Consider the following 19,963-nt stretch of genomic DNA (forward strand, 5'->3'; position numbering starts at 1 on the left):
TACAGCTTTAAGCGATGAGAATAATCAAAGTTCGACGAACTGATAACCATAAACTTCACCATTTTTTTAAATACTGAAAGCCCGAATTTCTTATGCCGAAGGACAGAAATAAAAGCTTAGGAGTGATAATAAATGAATATTAAGTATGAAAAATTGGAAGAGGGTAATAATAACCAATATTGAGTATGACGAACTAGGATCAATTACCATAAGTTAATCATAAAAGAGATTGTATCATTGTTTTTAATGGATAAGTGCATCTAACAACAATATTACCAAGGAATTATTCGAAATTATTTTCACTAGGAAAGCGACAGTAACAACTTATCTCAAACGTCATCCGAAGGGTTTTAAGAAACATTCATTTATTAATATGTGCCTATTTTAACATTTTAGATAATCATACTGACTGGCCAACTATAAAATATAACAAAACATCACCACACATTCGTATACAACAAATTGAGTCACACTCATATTACGAACAGTGGTCCTTGTCTTTTCAATCTAAATTAATTGGAATTGGTTCGAAAAATTAAAAACGTGAGTCAAACAAAAAAGCTACAATCCCAAGTTCGAAAATTATGCACGACTATGTTCATTATAAAACATAACAAATAAAAAGCCGTATCATTTAAAGTTTCTCGACATAATTGGATAATGGGGGGATGGATTCAAGTAACGCTTCAAAAAACTAGTGAGATTATTGGACCGAAGTAGAAAACTTGTGTATCATGAGATGCCCATTAATTATTTTGTCAAACTGATATACGGAATTCGAAAGGAACATAATAGCTTGTGGTTGAAAACAGATCATATTTAATGTTAATAAAGCATCAAGAAAATATTACAAAAATAATCAATACTCTTTAAGAACATCTTGAAATATTTCTGTTCAAAATATTAAAAGTACCGTCATTACAAACAATCAAAAATTGCAAAACAAAATGAAAGCCCTTTAATCATGAAAGTGATATACTGACTCAGAAACATGCTTATAATGTTCGCTTGGTATAGTGGATTGTACTCGTTTCACGAAGCATATCTGCAGCTGTTTCTGGTAGTAAATCTCGCTGGGTTTCCGCTAATAACTCAAAACCAGACATGAATTTTTTCACTGTAGATGATCTTAACAGAGGAGGTAAGTACATAGCATGTAACTGCCAATGTTTATATTTACTTTTGAGATCTTCCAAGGACTCCTCATCGGAGGAGCACATAGGTGCTTGATACCAACCCATAGAATACGGGAATGGTGTGTTAAATAGATTATCATAACGAACAAGTAAATTCTGCATTACGGAGGCGAGGTCATATTTCTCATCCTCAGTTAATTCGTGTAACCAGAGAATATGACGTTTATGAGGTAAAATCATTGTTTCGAAAGGCCAACATGCCCACCATGGTACAATAACGAGCCAATGAGTTGAACAGATAATTACACGCGAATCCGATGCGCAATTAATCATATTCATTTTTTCTTGCATAGCATAATCCAACAGCAAAGGTATACCATTATGTTGAAGAGCATAATTCTGTTGATTTTTATCAAGCCTTAACACTAGTGAAGGCATGAAACCACATGCCCAAATCTGTAATGAAAACGAAAATAGGTTAGCAATGGGAAATAAAAATTCAGGAGAGATAAAAGGATGAACACTGTAGAAACATTACTGATATATTTTGTGATACTAATTTAAGTGGTTTGCTTTCATATATCAACTTTACGTTCCTTCTTGGGGATGGTTAGTCATTATGATGTTTTCTTCCAGATTCGCATCGCTTCCGTGCCGCTCTTGATTGGTTACTGAAAAAGGATACCAAATGGGTCTGGTCAACAGAATACCAAGAAGCACTCCTAAAACTAAAACAGCTACTATCATCAAACCTTCTGCCTGCACACTATGATCCAGGTCTTCCAATCGCGGTCGCAGCAGATGCGTTAAATTATGGAGTCGGAGCAGTGATTGCACATGCCTACCCCGACGGATCTGAGAAGACAATCGTCCACGCTGCACGATTGCTGACTACGACAGAAAGGAACTACAGTTAGATAAAGAAAGAAGCCGTCTGTATTATATTCGCTGTACAAAAAGTCCCACAAGATGCTATTTGGCACAGTTTACCTTATTAACAGACAATAAACCGTTACTAACAGCAATGGGCAACTACATTGCAGGGCTATGATTTCAAGATAAAGTATCAACCGACAACGGATTTTGGACAGGCATATGCCCTCTCAAGATTAAGTGGTCCCCATATAAAACAAGAAGAGGTGCTTATAGCTGCCGTAGATATTGAGGCTGAGGTTTACACAGTGTTGGCAGACGCAACTTCCAGGCTTTCAGTGACATTTGAAGCCATTACAGAAGCTGGCGAGAAGGATATTGTATTGATGATTGTTCGCCGCTGCATACTCAATAAGTGGCCTTCATCTAGACTACATGGAGAACTCTTACAATATTTTCGTCGACGAGATTCTTTGACAGTTGTCGATTCGTGCATTACGTTCAGCCGCCGTATCGTTATCCCCAGAAATCTTCGACTCCAAGTCATTAAGCAGTTCCATAGCGGGCACCCAGGGATAAGTAAATTGAAGTCACTAGCTCGGAGCTATACATACTGGCCGTCAATGTACCATGATATAGAACATAAATGTCGCAGTTGTTGGTCCTGTCTAGAGACCGCAAAGAATCCAACTAAAGCTGACCCACAACCATGGCCAAAACCGGACGGACCTTGGCAAAGAATACACGCTGATTTAGCCAGTCCAATACACGGCAGAACTTACTCGGTTGTTGTTGATGCTTTCACAAAATGGCCAGAAGTATATGACATGCCTAAAATGACATCAGAGAGTAAAATAGAAAAATTTTCAGGATTGTTCCAGAGATCTTGGTGACCGACAACGGCACTCAGTTTATGTCATCTCCTTTTAAACGCTTTTGTGATGAAAATGGCATATCGCATATACAGTCTACTCCGTACAATCCTCAGTCGAATGACCGAGCAGAATGATTCGTGGATATGATAAAAAGACCTCTGGTCAAAGTGGGAGGAAAGGGTATCCCAGCACAAGCGATCAGTAAATTCTTAATGTCTTACAGAGTTACCCCCAATCCGGCAGTGCCAAAAGGAAAGTAACCAGCTGAGTGCATGTTCGGAAGAAAAATTCCGACAGTTTTCACAGTATGTTGCCGCCCAGCAGGACAAATGAACCTACGAACAAGTATCGTACGGTCACTCGCAGCTTCCAGGTGGACGAAAGAGTACTTATCATGTCGTATCAAGGTAATAGGAAGTGGGAACCAGGTGTTATAGAACGTCGGATCGGAGATGTACTGTACCTAGTCCGGAGAAATGTCGGAACGTGTATAAGATACATAAATCAAATTCAAAAGGATGGCAGAACATTGATCACGCAGAGCAGACTCCCGTTCCTATTGCTCGTGGATTCATCCCGAAAAAGCCCTAACGAGAACGAATGTAGAAGAGATAAAAGACCTTCAAAAGTAATGGAGCGCAAAAAGAGTGTGGTAACTTACTTACAGGTGAATCCGAGGAAAAAGTCTTTCATAACAGACTTCAAAGAGGGGAGGTGTGAAGACGGTCCATAGGTGAGCTCGAAGAAGCTCAGAAAGAGTCGAAGACATTCCATCCAATCATCTTTTGGAAGAATATTCCATATTCCCTACGTGTAGCTTCCCTATTGGACAAATGCTGATAGCCCCCTGTATGCGGATTGGAGGACTATAATGGTGATTTCGTTCTTACTAAAAACTATAAATACCTGACCGTTTTGTACCATGATTGATACTTTTGGAATAGCATTCCTTCCACTTGTCTTGTCTTCTCATTTGCGACTTGGAGGGTTCTAGCGTACGAGTGCTCAAGTTATACGCGAGATATTGAGAATTTAAGCTCTAGATATAACAATAACAAAATCAAAATTCTATACAGAAAACGTTAATAACTCGTATGTTGACTCTCTAACTCCATACAGAGGCACTTAGGCGCCATAGCAGAGGTTAAAGGCCCCTAGCTGGCTTTTACTTATTTTATTTGAGGAGGTCTATTACTTGAAACCAAAAAGAGAAGACACTGGTGTTGTATAACTGATTACGATTTAGAAGATAAAGAATACAATCTAAATACTATGAGATTTGTACAGATTCCAAGTGTTTTACTTTTTACATGTAGGTTACACCTTTATTATCAAAAGATAGATGAACGAAGTACTTAATAAAGACAATAATTTTGAAAATTTTATTTACATTTGGACCAAGATATAATAAGATAAATAATAAACACAATGTACTACAATAGACTACGTGAACGAAGATGAGAGTACTATTGTAGTGAACAGAAAACTAGTTGGGAACAATCGAATGTATTTAAGCAAAAATTACAGACTATCTCACTAAAATCTGATAAGCATACAGTAAACAGTTAATTTGCAAAATAACAATCAATTGTCTCAATCTTGCCTATTCCTTCTGCAAATATCAGTCCATCTTCTTTGATTTCATTGTTGATGCATTTTCATACCGATTGCGCTTCGTTCCTGTTCTTTCCTTACCGGTCTTCTGCCAAAATACATTCTGTCTGACCATCACTATATACTACTTATGAGGATATAAGTAGACCACACAACATTATAAATAGTACGATGATTCGATTAACTAAAGTCCCCTTTGATACTAAAAAAAATTTACCGCCATTATGCACAACTCTTCTGCAACATCTATCAGACTGAAAACTATGTTAGATACATGGAAGCTTCGACGTGTTTCATATATCTTTTTTTGAACTTTAAGTTAACTCTGACCTGTTGTTCTCAATTGTATCTACAGAACGTCTTCTGTTATGTAGAATTTAGGACCAGCTATACTAATTCACATTTCAGTATTATCAGACCGGTCTTATCACACCTAATAAATATTTATTATTTAAAACTTTACCATATTACTTTTGATGAAACTGGATCTATCTTTTGTAGTATTTGACTCTTAGTAGCTTCGTTAGATGATAAGGCTTTTTCGAGGAAGAGAAAGGATTGTCATGTTAAAATTAGTCACATACAATAATGAAGAAGTGATAGCTAATAAAGTTAGCCCATGTCTAAGTTTCATACTTGCTTTCATTTCTAAGATGATATATAACAGGACATACACTGTGACAACAGCTGGAACTGTTGGATGATAATTTAAAAGACAAATAAAACAAGCAGGAACCTCCTGATAGACCACATAGTCAAAAGTCCAAACTTTACTCGAGCTACTGAGCTTTCCGCAGCCATATAAAATCGCCTGATGTCACTCAGTCAGTTAGCTACATACAACGTAGGACCAGGTACACATATGCATCGGTCCAAGTTGCCATACTTCATTAGCACAACATGATGAACACCGAATTCATAAAAGTAGTTAACTTAATGGTGGTAATATATAAAAGAAAGGTTGTATATAAGGATATAGTACAGGAAGAAAGACAGATATGAAGCAATTTTAGTCTCAAGGTTTAAGGGAAGATAAAGAGTGTATACACCTGCACCATTGTGATCGATTCTGAGCCATGCCACCAAGTCTCCAACCATTGGTTACAAAAGTCATGCGGACCCCAACCAAGTAGTCTGCATCTACCAACATGGCTCAGACTAGAGGTTAGTGACTCCAAGAACAGATGCCACGTTTTGGTTTGGCCGCCCCTAACTCTCTTCCAACCATCCCCAATACTAGTCAGCATTGCACATCGTGGTATTCGGTGTTCAGGCATACGTAACACGTGGCCCAATCATCTCAGTTGATGAAGATTCACAACCTCATCAACTGATTTACCATCATTCCCTAATACCCTGTGTCTAACCTTAATATTACTTACCCAGTGATCCCAGCAGATGCAAGCAATATTTCTAAGGCATCTGTAGTCAAATACTAGTAACTTACGAGTATCTTCTGCTCTTAATGGCCATGTTTCACAGCCGTAAAGTAGAACAGAACGAACTGCTGCGCAGTATACTCGTCCCTTAATTGATAGACGGATATCTCCTCTTCAACATAGGCGACGTAAGTTGGTAAAAGCCAAACGAGCTTTCTGAATCTGTGCTGAGATTTCGTCAGACACCAGCCCATTAGGGCTGATCAGACTTCCGAGGTAAGTGAAGTTGTCGACGCGTTCGACTACATCACTCCGTATCCTTAGTTCAGGTGTTGACACAGGCCAGTCCTGGAGTAATAATTTACATTTAAAGGGGGAGAAACACATCCCATACATCCTGGCATTGTTACTCAGTTCTAACAGAAGACTCTGCATTTTATCAGCGTGTTCACCAAACAGGACTATATCATCTGCAAATTCTAAATCGATAAATGGACATTCCGGTAAGAGATCAATGCCCGAAATTTCAGTCGATGAGAACGTTATTTCCAGCAGTAAGTTTATGATGAAGTTAAACAGAAATGGAGATAGTGGACAACCTTGCCTGACACTACTTGAGGTTGTGAAATCAGATGACAGTTCTCCATAAGCTCTCACTCGACTGGTGGTGTTCGAGTAAAGAGCCTTCACAAGGTTTATGTACTCCTGAGGTACACCTTTCAATGACAGACACAGTCACAGAGCCTCTCGGTCTACAGGGTCAAGAAAAACTACCATTCTCGGACGCCGATAAGCATGTCTGTGTTCTAGAACATGACGAATGGTGAATATGTGGTTAGTACAGCCACGACCAGGTTTGAAGTCAGCCCTGATTTTCTCGTGTTTAGAGTTCACGAGTTTTCGTTAAGCGTCCGAGAATTGATGCTAGAATTTTAGATGCTAAATTAGTCAAACTAATCCCTCTATTTTAATCACAGCATGATTTTGACCACTTCTTATATATTGGGACAATCAGAGATTGTGACCACTCAGATAGGATTATGTCCAACTCTCAGATTTTAGCTAAAATATTAGTCAACTTAATCGCTTAACCACCATAATCAAAGACCTCTCGAGTCAATCCGTCTGGACCAGATGCTTTTCCTCGTTTCAGATTAGCTATAGCCTTTTGGACTTCAATGAGAGTCGGGGAACCTACTTCAATGTTCCATTCAGACTGTCTGGGAATGGTGGGTAACTGTAGAGTAGTTGAAGGCCAGCTAAAATGTTCTCTAAAGTGTTCCGCCCATCGTTTCAAACGTCTGGGCTGAGAGCAGGTGAGTCTCATTTTTTCCGAGATTGTCTCGCCTACACTTGACTTCTTGATTCCGGTTTCTTTTATTAGTCTGAAGAGTTGTCTGGTGTTGCCTACAAACGCTGCCTTTTCCATTTCGTTTGCTTTTGCTGCCCACCACTACTCACGATCGTTCCGTAGACTATTGGTTAACTTAGATCTGATTTGTTTACGCTCTTCATCGTGTTCAGAGGCTGATAGGACGAGTTTACGAGAATCCATCAATTCAATAGACTAAGTAGGAATCCATTGGTTTAAATTACTAATAGATGTTGCTGCTGTTTTCACAGCTGTTCGTATATCTTTCCAAGCAACATCTGGGTCAGCCTCATTTTCAGAACTGCCTAATGTGAACTCATTTGTTTCTGTAACCTACTTTTGGCTTTATTGTCCCCAAGTTCAATTCTAATGGGTCTTCTTAGTGTAGTTTTTCTGCGTCCATTGAGGCGCAAACAAATGCGTGCTCGTATTAAAGCGTCATCAGAGTCTAAACATGTATTCCAATACGAGCGACAATCTTCTATCGAGCCTCTCGAACGATGACTGATGGCAATATGGTCTATTTGAGTCCATCATTGGTTTGGTGCAGAAGGTTACCATACTACACGATGTCTCTCCTTATGCTTAAAATTAGTGCTTGCTAAAAATAAACGATTGTCTGAGCATAGTTGCAACAGACGATCACCATTATCTGTTCGCTGAGCCGGAATACTAAAATACCTACCTAAACGTCTTTCTGTTTGGTTTAAGCTACCTAATTGGGCATTAAAGTCACCTGCGATGAGTACTATGTCTGAGCGTTTAGCATGATGAAGAAGTTCAGAGAGCTTTCTGTAAAAGTCATCTTTCACGTCATCCGGGCTGCAGTCAGTGCGAACGTAGGCGGAAACGACGAAAATGCAACGACGTGTGTTCCTATTCCTACGGGTTTTTACGGAGCCATTTAGCCAGACAGTTCATAGGCGATTGTTAACGGGGATCCACTCTAATAGTGCTTGTTCTGCTGCTCGTACTAAGTGCTATGCCTACACCTGCAATTTCACGAGAACTAGCCATCAGGTCGCCAGATACACGGAGGGTGTATTCCCTCAGCTCTCCGTTTTGGAGAGGTGAGGTCAAATGAATGACCACACTCGGGTCCTGTATGTGTGTTTCGGAGACACAGCATACATCAATGGTACGAGATTCTAGGGTCTTAGCCAAGGAGGTCTGCTGGCCGATTTGACATAAGGTGCGTACGTTGAAGGCTCTAATGTGTAGTTTAGAGCGAGGTTTTAGTATATTTGGGACAGTGTTTTGCGCACTAGAATCGTTGGCTATGGCAATGCTTGAGGAGGAAGCCGAAAGAGTAAGTTCAGTGTTGAAAGTCGAGGTAGGAGAATTAATAGGAATTGAAGAAGGAGATTGATTATGAATACAGTGATATTGAGTGCTGTTAGAAGTATGAGGGCAGTTATCACTTCCCGGTTGCCCACACCGTGGAAGGGATTTTCTACAGGTACCTAAAAAGGAAATTGGGTTAGAAGCGGTCTTAGTGACCTGAGAGCGTGACCGCAGTGCCCAAGGGACCACTGCTTGAGGTTGGTCACACACGAACTTTTTGTGGGTGATTTTTGTGTTAGCTCCGTACTTGTTGGGACCTTACCGTCGGAGACGGATATCCGTGGGATAAGGCAAGGTGTGCATTTTTAGGGTCGACCTTTTCTAACCCCAGCCCTCCTTGTGTGAAGGCAGCATCGCTGTTATTCTGGTTATCTGAAGGAAACCCCTTACTGCCGTCACACCTCTGTACAGTCAGCAGTATGACTTTGCTTTCGGACCTTGAGGAACGATTGTTCTAGCCAGTATAGCTCGATGGGTTCATCACGATAGCCAAGCTCGACCACCACATAAAGGTAGCAACAACCGTCGGAGATGTCACTCAGTATGTAGGGGTTATAGGTAAATAAACAAACCTGTATTTTCAATAGTTGAGATCATGAGTCAATTGAAGCTAGACCACCATAGAAAACTTGAAAGCACTGAACGGCCGTCTCGTCCTATTGTGGGACTCCTCGATAGTGCGCATCCACGATCCCGCCTCGCGAGATTCGAACCAAGGACCTATTGGTCACGCGCGCGAGAGCTTAACCTCTAGATCACTGAGCCGGCATCCAACGGTGTTAATGTCTAACTTTAACCGATTCACGAAATTTGTTTACGAAACTGCCACGGTTTAAAAATGGACTGATTGGATAGCAATATATGACTACGAATAACAATAAACATCATAAAATGCCAATATTTCAAATTACAAATCGGAACTTCGATTAGTCGTCTAACTTACACATTACATAAGTAAACTTATTTAAGATTTTAACCAAATAAAATACACAGGTCCGTTACAGTCATTGTTATTAACATAATAATAAACACCTATTATGTTGTTTATATAAATACCTATGCCACAGAACTGTTAACAAAGATGAACTACGAGAATATTGATTACAAGCAAACAATAAAGAAAAACAGCAGAAATTATTCGTTCTCATAAAAAATAAAAACAAATAAAGAAATGCAGCACTTTTTGTGTAGATGAGTATGTTTCTGGTTGGCATTAAGGCCTAATTATTGAATAAAACACAAGAGAAAAAGTAAATATTTAGTTTCTAGACAAAAACATCTCTAGGTTATAGTCTGACCATTGCGTTATGACAAAAAGCACGAATATCAGGAACGGTAATTAGCATCGGTATTAATTGAAGACTGCTCATTAGGTAGAGCAGTTAAACAGATGAACGGAAAGTGCAATTAAAGTAGTAAGAATCCAGATTGTTACTTTTATTCCTGGTAAATACCACAAGAACTACAAACTCATTTAGTTGTATAAATCAGTCAACTCAAATTTTTCATTAAAAGATAAATCCGAAAATGGGACGAGATATAGTTTGATTTCGATAACTTAGTATACTTACCGAAAAGCGATCTCAAATACATTTATTTGATAAATCAGGCTGTTTGGACAAAGTAAGACTGTGAAAAAGAATTCTGTGAGAGTTACAGATGAGATCGGCTATATTAAGAATGATATAATTATCTTTAAGTAAATGTCAGAGGCGAAAAACATGAGATAGCAAAGCAAGATAAAATTTAAATGGGAAAGCATTTGGGTGTCATAATTTACTTGGCCATGAGGATGTGTGTTAGACGAACCAACAGCTGCACCTCGATTCTCAAAAATTTGCAACCACTGAAAGTTCTTCATTTTGAAATATTTCTCAGTAATACGGCACCATTCATTAATAACTGGTAGTATTTCACGCTGTTCCATCAGCGCTAAGGTTTTGTTAGAATCTGGATGAAAACAAGTAACTAAACAGTCACCTTGTGCAGGCGCACATGCAAATAATGGATTTTCTTCAACAGACCTGAAGCTCGTTAAACTAACACTTTCACAATCACCATTTACATTAACCTAAACAAGATTAATTTACAATAAACAGAGAATAACAGTAGTAAGATTGGTTAAAGAAATGATTCAATTTAATGCAAATGAGTTATGTAGTGGGTTGGAAGCTATGCTGATTGTTTAAGGCCTCGAGCCACTATCAGGTATTAAGTGAGCGAAGAGATGTTCAAACCTGTAATTCAATGACTGCTAATCAATTGCATAGAACAATGTGCCAATTTCGCAGCACATAGAAGTAGTATAGCATCACTTATCAGTCAAGTTATTGTCTGATGACGTGTAATTAATAAGTCTAACTACTAAATATTAACAGATTATAGAATGAGTGATCTATAAACTGATTTCATTGAGTCAACTATGATAACCTATCATACTTCTCTTGTTTCAATATCATGTAAATAAGCATGTCGTTTGATTACACACAAAAACTTTTCTCTTGGGTTGTGGTCTTGTTTTTGATCTCATATTATTTTGAGGCCTGAGTTAATAAAGCATTTTCGTAAGCAGCCATCACACAATGAGATCGTATCATTGCACGTCATCAATCAATTAACATTCTTCAATCATATAATCATTTCACTTAAAAACATCGGTCTCACGATGAGACTTTGGTGGATAATTATTTAATTACTGTACGCCAACAAAATGTATGAAAGCAATAAAATAGTGCATTCTGGAAACTCCAAGAATGGACCTAGTTTTATAATTAGTTCTTCAAAAAGAATGGACATGAACCACTTGTGTCTGCTTGGAAATATTCAGAATTGAAATATAATGTTTATTAGACTACTGAATTCCAAACAAGCTTTTTAAAATCCATTTGGCCAATCCTAACATTATGATAAAATTTAAAATTGATTGATAATAACCAAGTATTTACCCTGGTGGGGATGCCAAATATACTGTAAAAATGGCATAATCTTGCCTTTCGATCATAGAAATAGAACAGAAATAGAACACAAAAAGTACATTTCATCCATCTAAATTTAATTTGCAATTGTTTGAATTATCCTGATGTTGATGTTTCCATTGAAATTCCATCAGTCTAGGTCGGCATATGGGTACCCTTTACAAACTGTCACTATATAGCCATTATGACACAATTCTATATAAAATAAATGGAATGTAGCAAGCACTGGGTTTGAGTCCCGGATTGGGTATCAATATTGGGATGCAGGTGCACTCAGCTGATGAGTCCGCAAGTCCTGGATTCCACTGCTAACCGAATTTCATCAATTTTATATAAACTTATATCATAATGACTATATCGAGGCAATATGTACAGGATGCACGCATGACAACCAAGATGGATGAAATCTCAGTCAAAATATCAACTACATTCCATCCTGTTTGGTCGCTACCAAGGAAACGTATTTCGGTTCACATTTTTATTAGGACTTTAGTTCAAATCTGGAAAGTTATTCATAACACCTCCAATATGCATCATTTTACCTGCTTCCATGACAGTTTCTTGATGTTAGAATTGTTGTTGTCATCAACGTTACGTCAGTTCGGATGTTCGGTTCGGTAGTTAGGCAATTAGAACCGATGCATTATAGTACCATTTCCAAGTAGCTTTGACGAGCCCATTTATTGACGTCAACTTGGTTTCCTACCATTCTTAAGAGTAATCAGTGTTTCTTTATGGTAGGAAGCACTATTAGTCTGCCCTATACAAACACTTAATTGTTTGTAGGATCAGCATCAAGAAGGGATTATTTTAGTATGAGAAAAACGATACTTAGTGATTAATTAAATATGTTCCCTCAGAATTTCTGAACTCTCTAGAATAAATGAGTCTGTCAATAACCGATAGAGATGAAGTGCTTACCAAAGCAGGAAAGTCATTGTGAAATGTGTAAACAGATTGATAGTTGGGTGTGATCAAGCCACTTGCACGAACGGACTCGGGTGACAATGGATTTTTGGTGCATTTTACAGAAACGTCAGTTACTTCTGTGAGTTTACGATCATCGGATTCAATTTGTCCTTCCCAAGGACGTTGAATTCGATGTGGAGAAACAATAATCCACTCATCTAATAGTGGGTTATAACGTCTATGACCAGAAGTTAATAGATTAGTCATCTGAAATTGAGTGAACAATAGGTTAACAAAGGTTAGTTTACCACTCAAAGCAAAAGAAATGCACAAAAATGAAGCAGTAAGATGCATTTTTTTATTTTGATTTGTACACATGTTAAGTATCAGATGTTTTTCAATTTCATAGTGGCAACAAGTCAAATCCTTTGAGGGGTTCTTTACCTTCAAGTTCATGTAACCATTTAATATCTTCCTTTAATTGGTGATTTAACTTCTGGATTTCAGAATCATAAACTTTAATATCCTCCTCAATTGCTTTCCTCAATCCAACAGACGGAAACAGAAAGAACTGGTCAGATAAGCACGCCCATTGTTTATTTTCTGAGTCCAATTGCATTAGCTGTCGCACAGCTTCACGTGATTTTTGCCGATTCCTGTCGTAAACTATGCATTCTTGTTTCTTGGCCAATACCATTTCACCAGCTTCTTCTATTTCTTCTAAATGCCTGATCACTTTATTCTGGGTGGAAAGATCCATTTCCGTCATAACTGTCCTACAATAAAGTGAAATTAATCAATCAGTCAATCACAACGTAAACCCGGAACGTATGTACAACAACCAATAATTTTAAAGGACTAAAGCTTTCTACCTAATATTATAGAGACCAGCAGAACCATTAATTTAAAGCAGAAGACCATTCGCCGTAAGCTAATCCAATTGCACAGAAATTGATTTTCAACGAAGTTATCGCTTCACTACACCAACTGCATTTATAGGGTATGATTCCTATGTATTGCACTGATCAAGTCTATTGCCACCAGCACTTTTGATTTATGTGTTAATACAAAAAATGAAAGCAAATTAGATCTTTAAATATCTTACTGATATAAAACAGTGAATACCAGAGCTTAGAAGATTTTGACAAGGCTTATACACATTTGATCAACTGATTTACGATTGACTTTGATGAAATTACATTCAAAACACAGAAAATACCTAGGCATTTGGTAGGAAGAAAAAACAAATAAATGACGGTACTGTCCACTGAAATGCTGTGGAGGGATTTTCAGTGTTTTCTCTCGTTACGCGTTCTGATAGAGAATTCTGTTTATTCACTAATTGGTGCGAGAAACGAAACCGCAGATGGAAACGATTTGATCACGAATTTCGAACTTTCGTAGAATGTTCACTTACATAATGATTTCTTGATGGACGGAAAAAACAAGACACATTAATACCAATGTCATCGTTCAGTATACGGTAAGCCAGTATTACATCTGTGTATCAAGCATTAAATGTCTTTCTTAAAACCATATTATTCCATGGCTAAAGATTAGTTCCTTCCACATAATTTAGACTAGCCATCCGAATAAACTTTTACACTAGTTTGACGACTACACTGGTTAGCCTAACGGGCAGAGAGTTACTAACCAATACTCTACTTCTCGCTTTATCAACCGGACTGATTATTACGTCTTTCTAGCATATTTTCAATGTAGACTGATGCAAAGATATATCAAACAGTACTGCCGAAGGTCCAATTTTGATAATCCGAGGGTGAATATTGTCAAAACCACTGGGCTTATCTGGTTTGAAATGTTGAAGTAACTGTGAGAAATATGCTTTCCTGTCAATCACAACATCTATCGACAAACTTCCATTTTTGATGTTTCATTGTCGTCGACGGAAAACACTACCAGAATATTCTGACTGTTTTCCAAACGAAGGTCTAGCCTTACTTGCCAACGCAACCATCCCTAGTCCTGCAATAAGTGGATCCGTACCGTTTAGAGCCTGCAGAGATAAACACACTCCAATGCTTTTTACTACGTTCAGGAAGTCTCTTGAACCCTTTTGTCATCCACGGTGGACAGTTATTCGGTCTACGTGGTACTAAGTATGGTACGAACGGGGATGTAAGTAAACTAAGTGCACATTTAAGTATGGACCATTATTCTTCAATTGACGAGCTAGTATTTACTGACCACCCTTTTGTTGCAGCGCACTGCTGAATGGCCGATATTTTTGTTACCTACACGTTTGGGTGGGGTTTAACCTCATGGTATATTATGCTACAAGTCCTAAAAACGAATATCAGTTTCAGTTTGGAAGAGACAGGTTCGGTCGCCTATGTTAGTCCTGGCAATGATGGTCTCTTAGTTGATCCAACTTTTTTTTGAAAGAACCGACAGATGGAGCTTCAATCACCTGTTGAGGTAATGAATTCCACTCGTTGGTGATTCGATGAGAAAGTAGATAGTCAGCTGAAAAGTAATTCGTTCTGGGCTTGTAAACATTTTTGAAGTGTCCTCGTAAATTTTCTGTTTTGGAAGACAAGAAGAATGAGGGCATATCAAGTGCAAATTTATTGCTAAGCAATTTGAAAACTGTAATCAAGTCGCCTCTGGTTCTTCGATATGACAATTGGAATAGGTTTAGTTTAGCCAGTCAAGCATTATGCGTGAGCTTCGCTATCCAAGAAATCAGCTTAATTGCTGTTCTTTGAACCTTTTCTAAAAGCTCAGTCTTTTTTAAGCAGTGGCTAGCCACTTGCATGCACTACTCAAGGTTAAGATGCACGAATACTGTATACAAAGCCAAAAACGTTTTAGCGTCAACGTGGCTTAAGGCCCTACGTATTGCCCGTAAAGTTATAAAACCTTTGGCGGCTATTGCACGGCAGTGTGCAATAGTCTTTAAGTTTTGGCTACCGATGACTCCTAGGTCATTGTGTGCCTGAACAACAGGTAGCTCAATGTTGTTCATCATGTATATATCTGTACCTTGATGACCAATATGCATCACAATGCACTTGGAAGTGTTTATCGACAACTGTCAAGTTTGAGACCATTCAGATAATTTCACCAAATCATTTTGAAGCTCTAAGCTTCAAATCCCTCTCCATATCTTGACATCGTCAGCATATAGCAAGACTGATGACGATAGGAGACGAGGAAGGTCATTTACATACAAGATGAATAACACTGGTCCCAAAACTGTACCCTGAGACACTTCGTTAAGCACAGTTTCCCAGCTAGACAACTTAGAGTTCACCCGTTCTCTTTGTTGACGCCCAACTAGGAAGCCTTTTATCCACATTAATAGATTGCCTCCAACCCCGACATTTCTTAACCTATATAACAGTCGGTTGTGAGGATCTTTGCCAAAAGCTTTGCTGAAGCCAATGTAGGCTACGTCTACAGGTAACTTTTGGTCTTTAAGAGCACATCAGCTTCTGTGAGCCACTAATAAGTTACTGAGGCAGGAATAACCTATTCTAAAGTTATGCTGATCTTCCGAAAGGATCCGGTTTTTATCGAGATACGTAAACAACTCCCGAATAATGTTTTCTAAAATTTTAACAACCACGCTGGTTAGGCTAACGGATCGGTAGTTTTCAGGTTTATGTTTTGCACCCGTTTTGAAGACAGGAATCACTATGGCGTTCTTCCAGTCTTTCATTAGTTGACCCTGGGTTACGGATAGATTAAAACATATACTTCAGGGGTTTGCAACGGAATTGGCTAGTTTCCGTAGTAATCTAGAATGCATTCCATCGGGTCCCGTAGATTTGCCTATATCAAGCCTATTTAGCAGACCAAAGACATACAGTTCTTTAGTGGTCACATTGTCTAGTGTGGGGGGGATTTGTATGAACTGAAGGGAAGGGTGTCTCTACGGTATATACATTCCTAAAATAGTTTGAAAATACCTGAACTTCACCATAGTCGTCCTGCACTAATGGTGAAGCATTAGTGTCTCCCCATAGTATTGGAATATTTTTTAGTCCTTTAATTTGTATACGAATACAAAAGTTTAGGGTATTCTACAGATTCCTCAAGTCCTTTTCGTACGACCTTCTAAACTTACGGAGGGTCGAGGCACAAGTATTCCGAGCTTCTAGATATTGAGACTTTGGCTCATCAGTACCCAATAACCTAAATCTTTCCCACATTCTCTTCTTACGGAGAAGGGTGCGGATCTCCTTACTGAACCATAGTGGAGAGTTTCTCGGACCCCTTGATGTAGTTCAAGGGATGTGGGATGCGCCAACTTGTAAGTACGAATTTCGAAATACATCGCAAGCTGTTTTAAGTGGGGACTCTGGCTCTATTGTCCAATCTACTGACGATGCTGAGTGTATAATACCTTGTATATTCGCTCTCCGAACATTAGGTCTGGGTTGAGCTGATGCATGCTCGTTTTTGACAACTGTATGGAAGTCAAAGGTTAGAACTTCATGATCATTTTTACCTAGAGGTGGCATGTCCTCATAATGCGTCCGGGTTGTACCTAGTCGCTTCATTCACACGTTGCACTTTGGCATATGTGATAACCGCCTCAACTAGTTCCTGCTCGAAGGAATTTTCTAAAAATTCAGTTCCCAGATTTTCCAGTCTACTGTGGGTGCATTAAAGTCTCCTAGGATTAAACATCAACCACTTGATGACCAAGTATTGAGACCGTCTAGCAAAACCTCATTTACCTCACAGCTTGGACCGCGGTAGAACAAAGCAATCAGCAACTCCTATCCCTTGCGTTTTAAGCGGCTACTAACCTATTCACACGTCCCACTCTCATGAGATACACTATCGATAATGGTAAATGGGATAGTATTCCTAATGAACAGAGCAACACCCCTTCTTCACGCTTCTGGATTCTGTCGGCTCTTACCAACGTTAAACCTTCAAAATCAAGTTTCATAAAGTCTATAGGCTGTGTCAGCCATGTTTCTGTAACTGTGATTATGTCTGGCTTGGTAGAGCCAATCAATACACCTAGTCCTAACCGCTTATTGTGCAAGCTTAGGGCATTAGTGCAACAGATACGAAGCCTGTTTAAATGGCTTCGCGCTTCACCCAAAGTGGCTTCGACATCATTCTCTGTCGAGACCTCGCAACCCGAAAGTTTACAATTTTTAGGTCCTTTTCGCTAGCATCTAACCCAAGTTTTAGTTCTTTTTCGGCTTCTAGTCCTTTTACAGTTTGCGAGCGGCAAGTCCTAACGGACAAGAACTCCTGAACCCTTTAGTCTATGTTCATTCTGTAGTATTAGGTTCCGTTCATTGGGAGATCTGAATACTACATTAAACAGCCTGTTTTGATTTTGTTTCAAGTTCATTTAGCTATCTAGTCTATATACATTTAGCAAGGTGACTCCGGAGATATCCTGAGGCATCAGCTGATTTAGTAGCTGTTTAATCAACCCATTGTCATGCTCAAAACGAGTTTTAGGCTCTGAGCTTTCACCTTATTAGATTCTATTAAAGATTACTGACCTGTCACTATGATCAGTCTTCGATTTTTCGGCTACTTTGGGGGGGAGGTTGGTTTTTCTTTAATAGACTTATATCGTTTCATGTTCTAGACCTGTACTCATTAACTTTTGTTGGAGTAACAACCACAGTCGCGTCAAACACACTGAGATTCTGGGTGATTATCAACGACTTGGGCAGTTAGGTTGTTTTTTTCTGCTAGAAACAAACCTAGCCTTACGATTGGGTTTGTTAGATTGTTACTGCCGGATACTATTTAGAGGACAGGGGACAGAGGGAACTTTCTTTCTTGAGTTTTTATTTAGAACAGACCTCTTTGAAGTCGGTCTTTTCTTCTTTTGATTCATGTAAGTCAACTATTACTGAGCTTATTTGAGGTAAATTCACATCAATTTGTGTATCGACAGAGCGAGTACTGTCCGATGTGTCTCGACCTCTTTTGCTAATACACGTTTTAGCAGTATTTACCATTGAAATTATCTCGGTTAACAAGCTGTTTGCGTCTGAGCAGCACTGCTGACAAAACCACACGCAACCATTTACACTAAACCATTTGAAGGCCTCAGGTGTTAGATTCATACAACCTTCGTGACACCATCCTATGCACTCGTCGCACTACATGTCGCTTTCAATGGGATATCGACAGCCTGGGCGTTGGCAATTGATTGTCCTGCATTGTCAAGCCAAGAAACAGGTTTTTAAGAAAAAAACTAGATACAATAACACCCAGAGACAAAAACAACCGATGACCAAAAAAATTTGAAAACTAAATTGTTAGGACCAAAAGTGCTAACAAATACAAGTAGAAACAAAGTACTCAAAAGTACTGACGATAAACTACTTTAGAAACAGAAACAATACTCTTGAAAAATAATTTAACTAAAATAAATCCAATTACAGTTTAAACAGTAGTCTTGATACGTAATAAACGATCAAAACAATAAAATTTACTCAGCGAGGGGAAATACCACTGTCCTTTTTATATAGAGCTATTTGCAAGCGGTGATAGAATATTTAGACAAGGAATATCCTAGGTCGTACCGGAAGTACGTGGTAATATACAATTTATCAATGATTCAGATTGGTCATTAGGAAGCCTGATTTTATTCATCATTAAAGAAATTAATTCTATGTGTTGAGTGCTTGTTCTCAATAATCTGCTATCTCTCCACTTGCGTGTTGTGAGTGTACGTTGTCTACAATGCAACCAAATTACCCCTATCCTAGATATTAAAATCCAATTAAACGCCTTCTGAAGGTCATGAGAAACGTAGAATTTGACAGCTTCAACCGTCTAAACCGTTCACATATATCAACCGATATATCCAGGAAACTGAGAGCTTGACCACAAACACCAGGTATTTTCTTGCTCACGTAAATAAGAAGCCACTGGAACTTCCTGACACTTTATTTACAGATATTACATTATTTTTAGAATTTAATACGATCTTCAACTATATGGGTACAACAGCAGCTTTTCAATGAACCATCGCTCAAAAAACAAGTGCAATGTTTGCACTAAGGAAAAAAGAAAACATACTCAAAATAACTTATTTGACATTTTTAGGTTTCCGGACGTAACTAGACTACCTAATTATACTAAAGCTTGGGCGTTCGGGCAGCATATTCTCCCCTGACCTCAAGAACATCATTTCGTTTGTTAGGTGGTGCCTCCTTATACCAATGTTTATTTGTTTAAATAAATAATTAAAACAACTTAATTGTGCAAATACTACGAACTCCTATAAGCTAACACACGTTCAACAAACCATGTGCATCTTCTGTACGAAATGCCCGCCTTGGTAAATGCCACTCAAGGTGGCGGAGGCAGATTTGACCTGCAGGGAGCTTTTAATTCATATTCTTTCACACTTGTAAATTATTTTTAATTGCGTGTTTATTTCATCAAAAGCGTACTCGACCAACTTTAAGTCAGAATGTTTAAATTTTCTTCAGATTCGTCCTCTTACAATCAATTTTGACCTATT

General features: G+C 38.5%; 2 protein-coding genes across 2 annotated transcripts; both read right to left on the reverse strand.

Moving 5' to 3' along the window:
• Positions 1-995: 995 nt before the first annotated feature.
• On the reverse strand, positions 996-12,744 carry Smp_059880 (putative galactose-1-phosphate uridylyltransferase; the record flags this gene model as incomplete). Its single annotated transcript, XM_018789061.1, has 3 exons — positions 996-1,592; positions 10,374-10,664; positions 12,490-12,744. The coding sequence occupies 3 exons, from the start codon at positions 12,742-12,744 to the stop codon at positions 996-998; spliced, it is 1,143 nt and encodes a 380-aa protein (XP_018654542.1).
• Positions 12,745-12,880: 136 nt separating this feature from the next.
• Positions 12,881-19,763, reverse strand: Smp_059870.1 (hypothetical protein; the record flags this gene model as incomplete). Its single annotated transcript, XM_018789062.1, has 2 exons — positions 19,734-19,763; positions 12,881-13,253 (listed from the first exon to the last, which is right to left on the reverse strand). Exon 2 carries the CDS (start codon positions 13,244-13,246, stop codon positions 12,881-12,883), a length of 366 nt encoding a protein of 121 aa, XP_018654543.1. The 5' UTR covers positions 13,247-13,253; positions 19,734-19,763.
• Between the last annotated feature and the right edge of the window lie 200 nt (positions 19,764-19,963).

The sequence above is a fragment of the Schistosoma mansoni genome, chromosome W (assembly GCF_000237925.1).
Source record: "Schistosoma mansoni strain Puerto Rico chromosome W, complete genome".
In the NCBI taxonomy this organism is placed as follows: domain Eukaryota; kingdom Metazoa; phylum Platyhelminthes; class Trematoda; order Strigeidida; family Schistosomatidae; genus Schistosoma; species Schistosoma mansoni.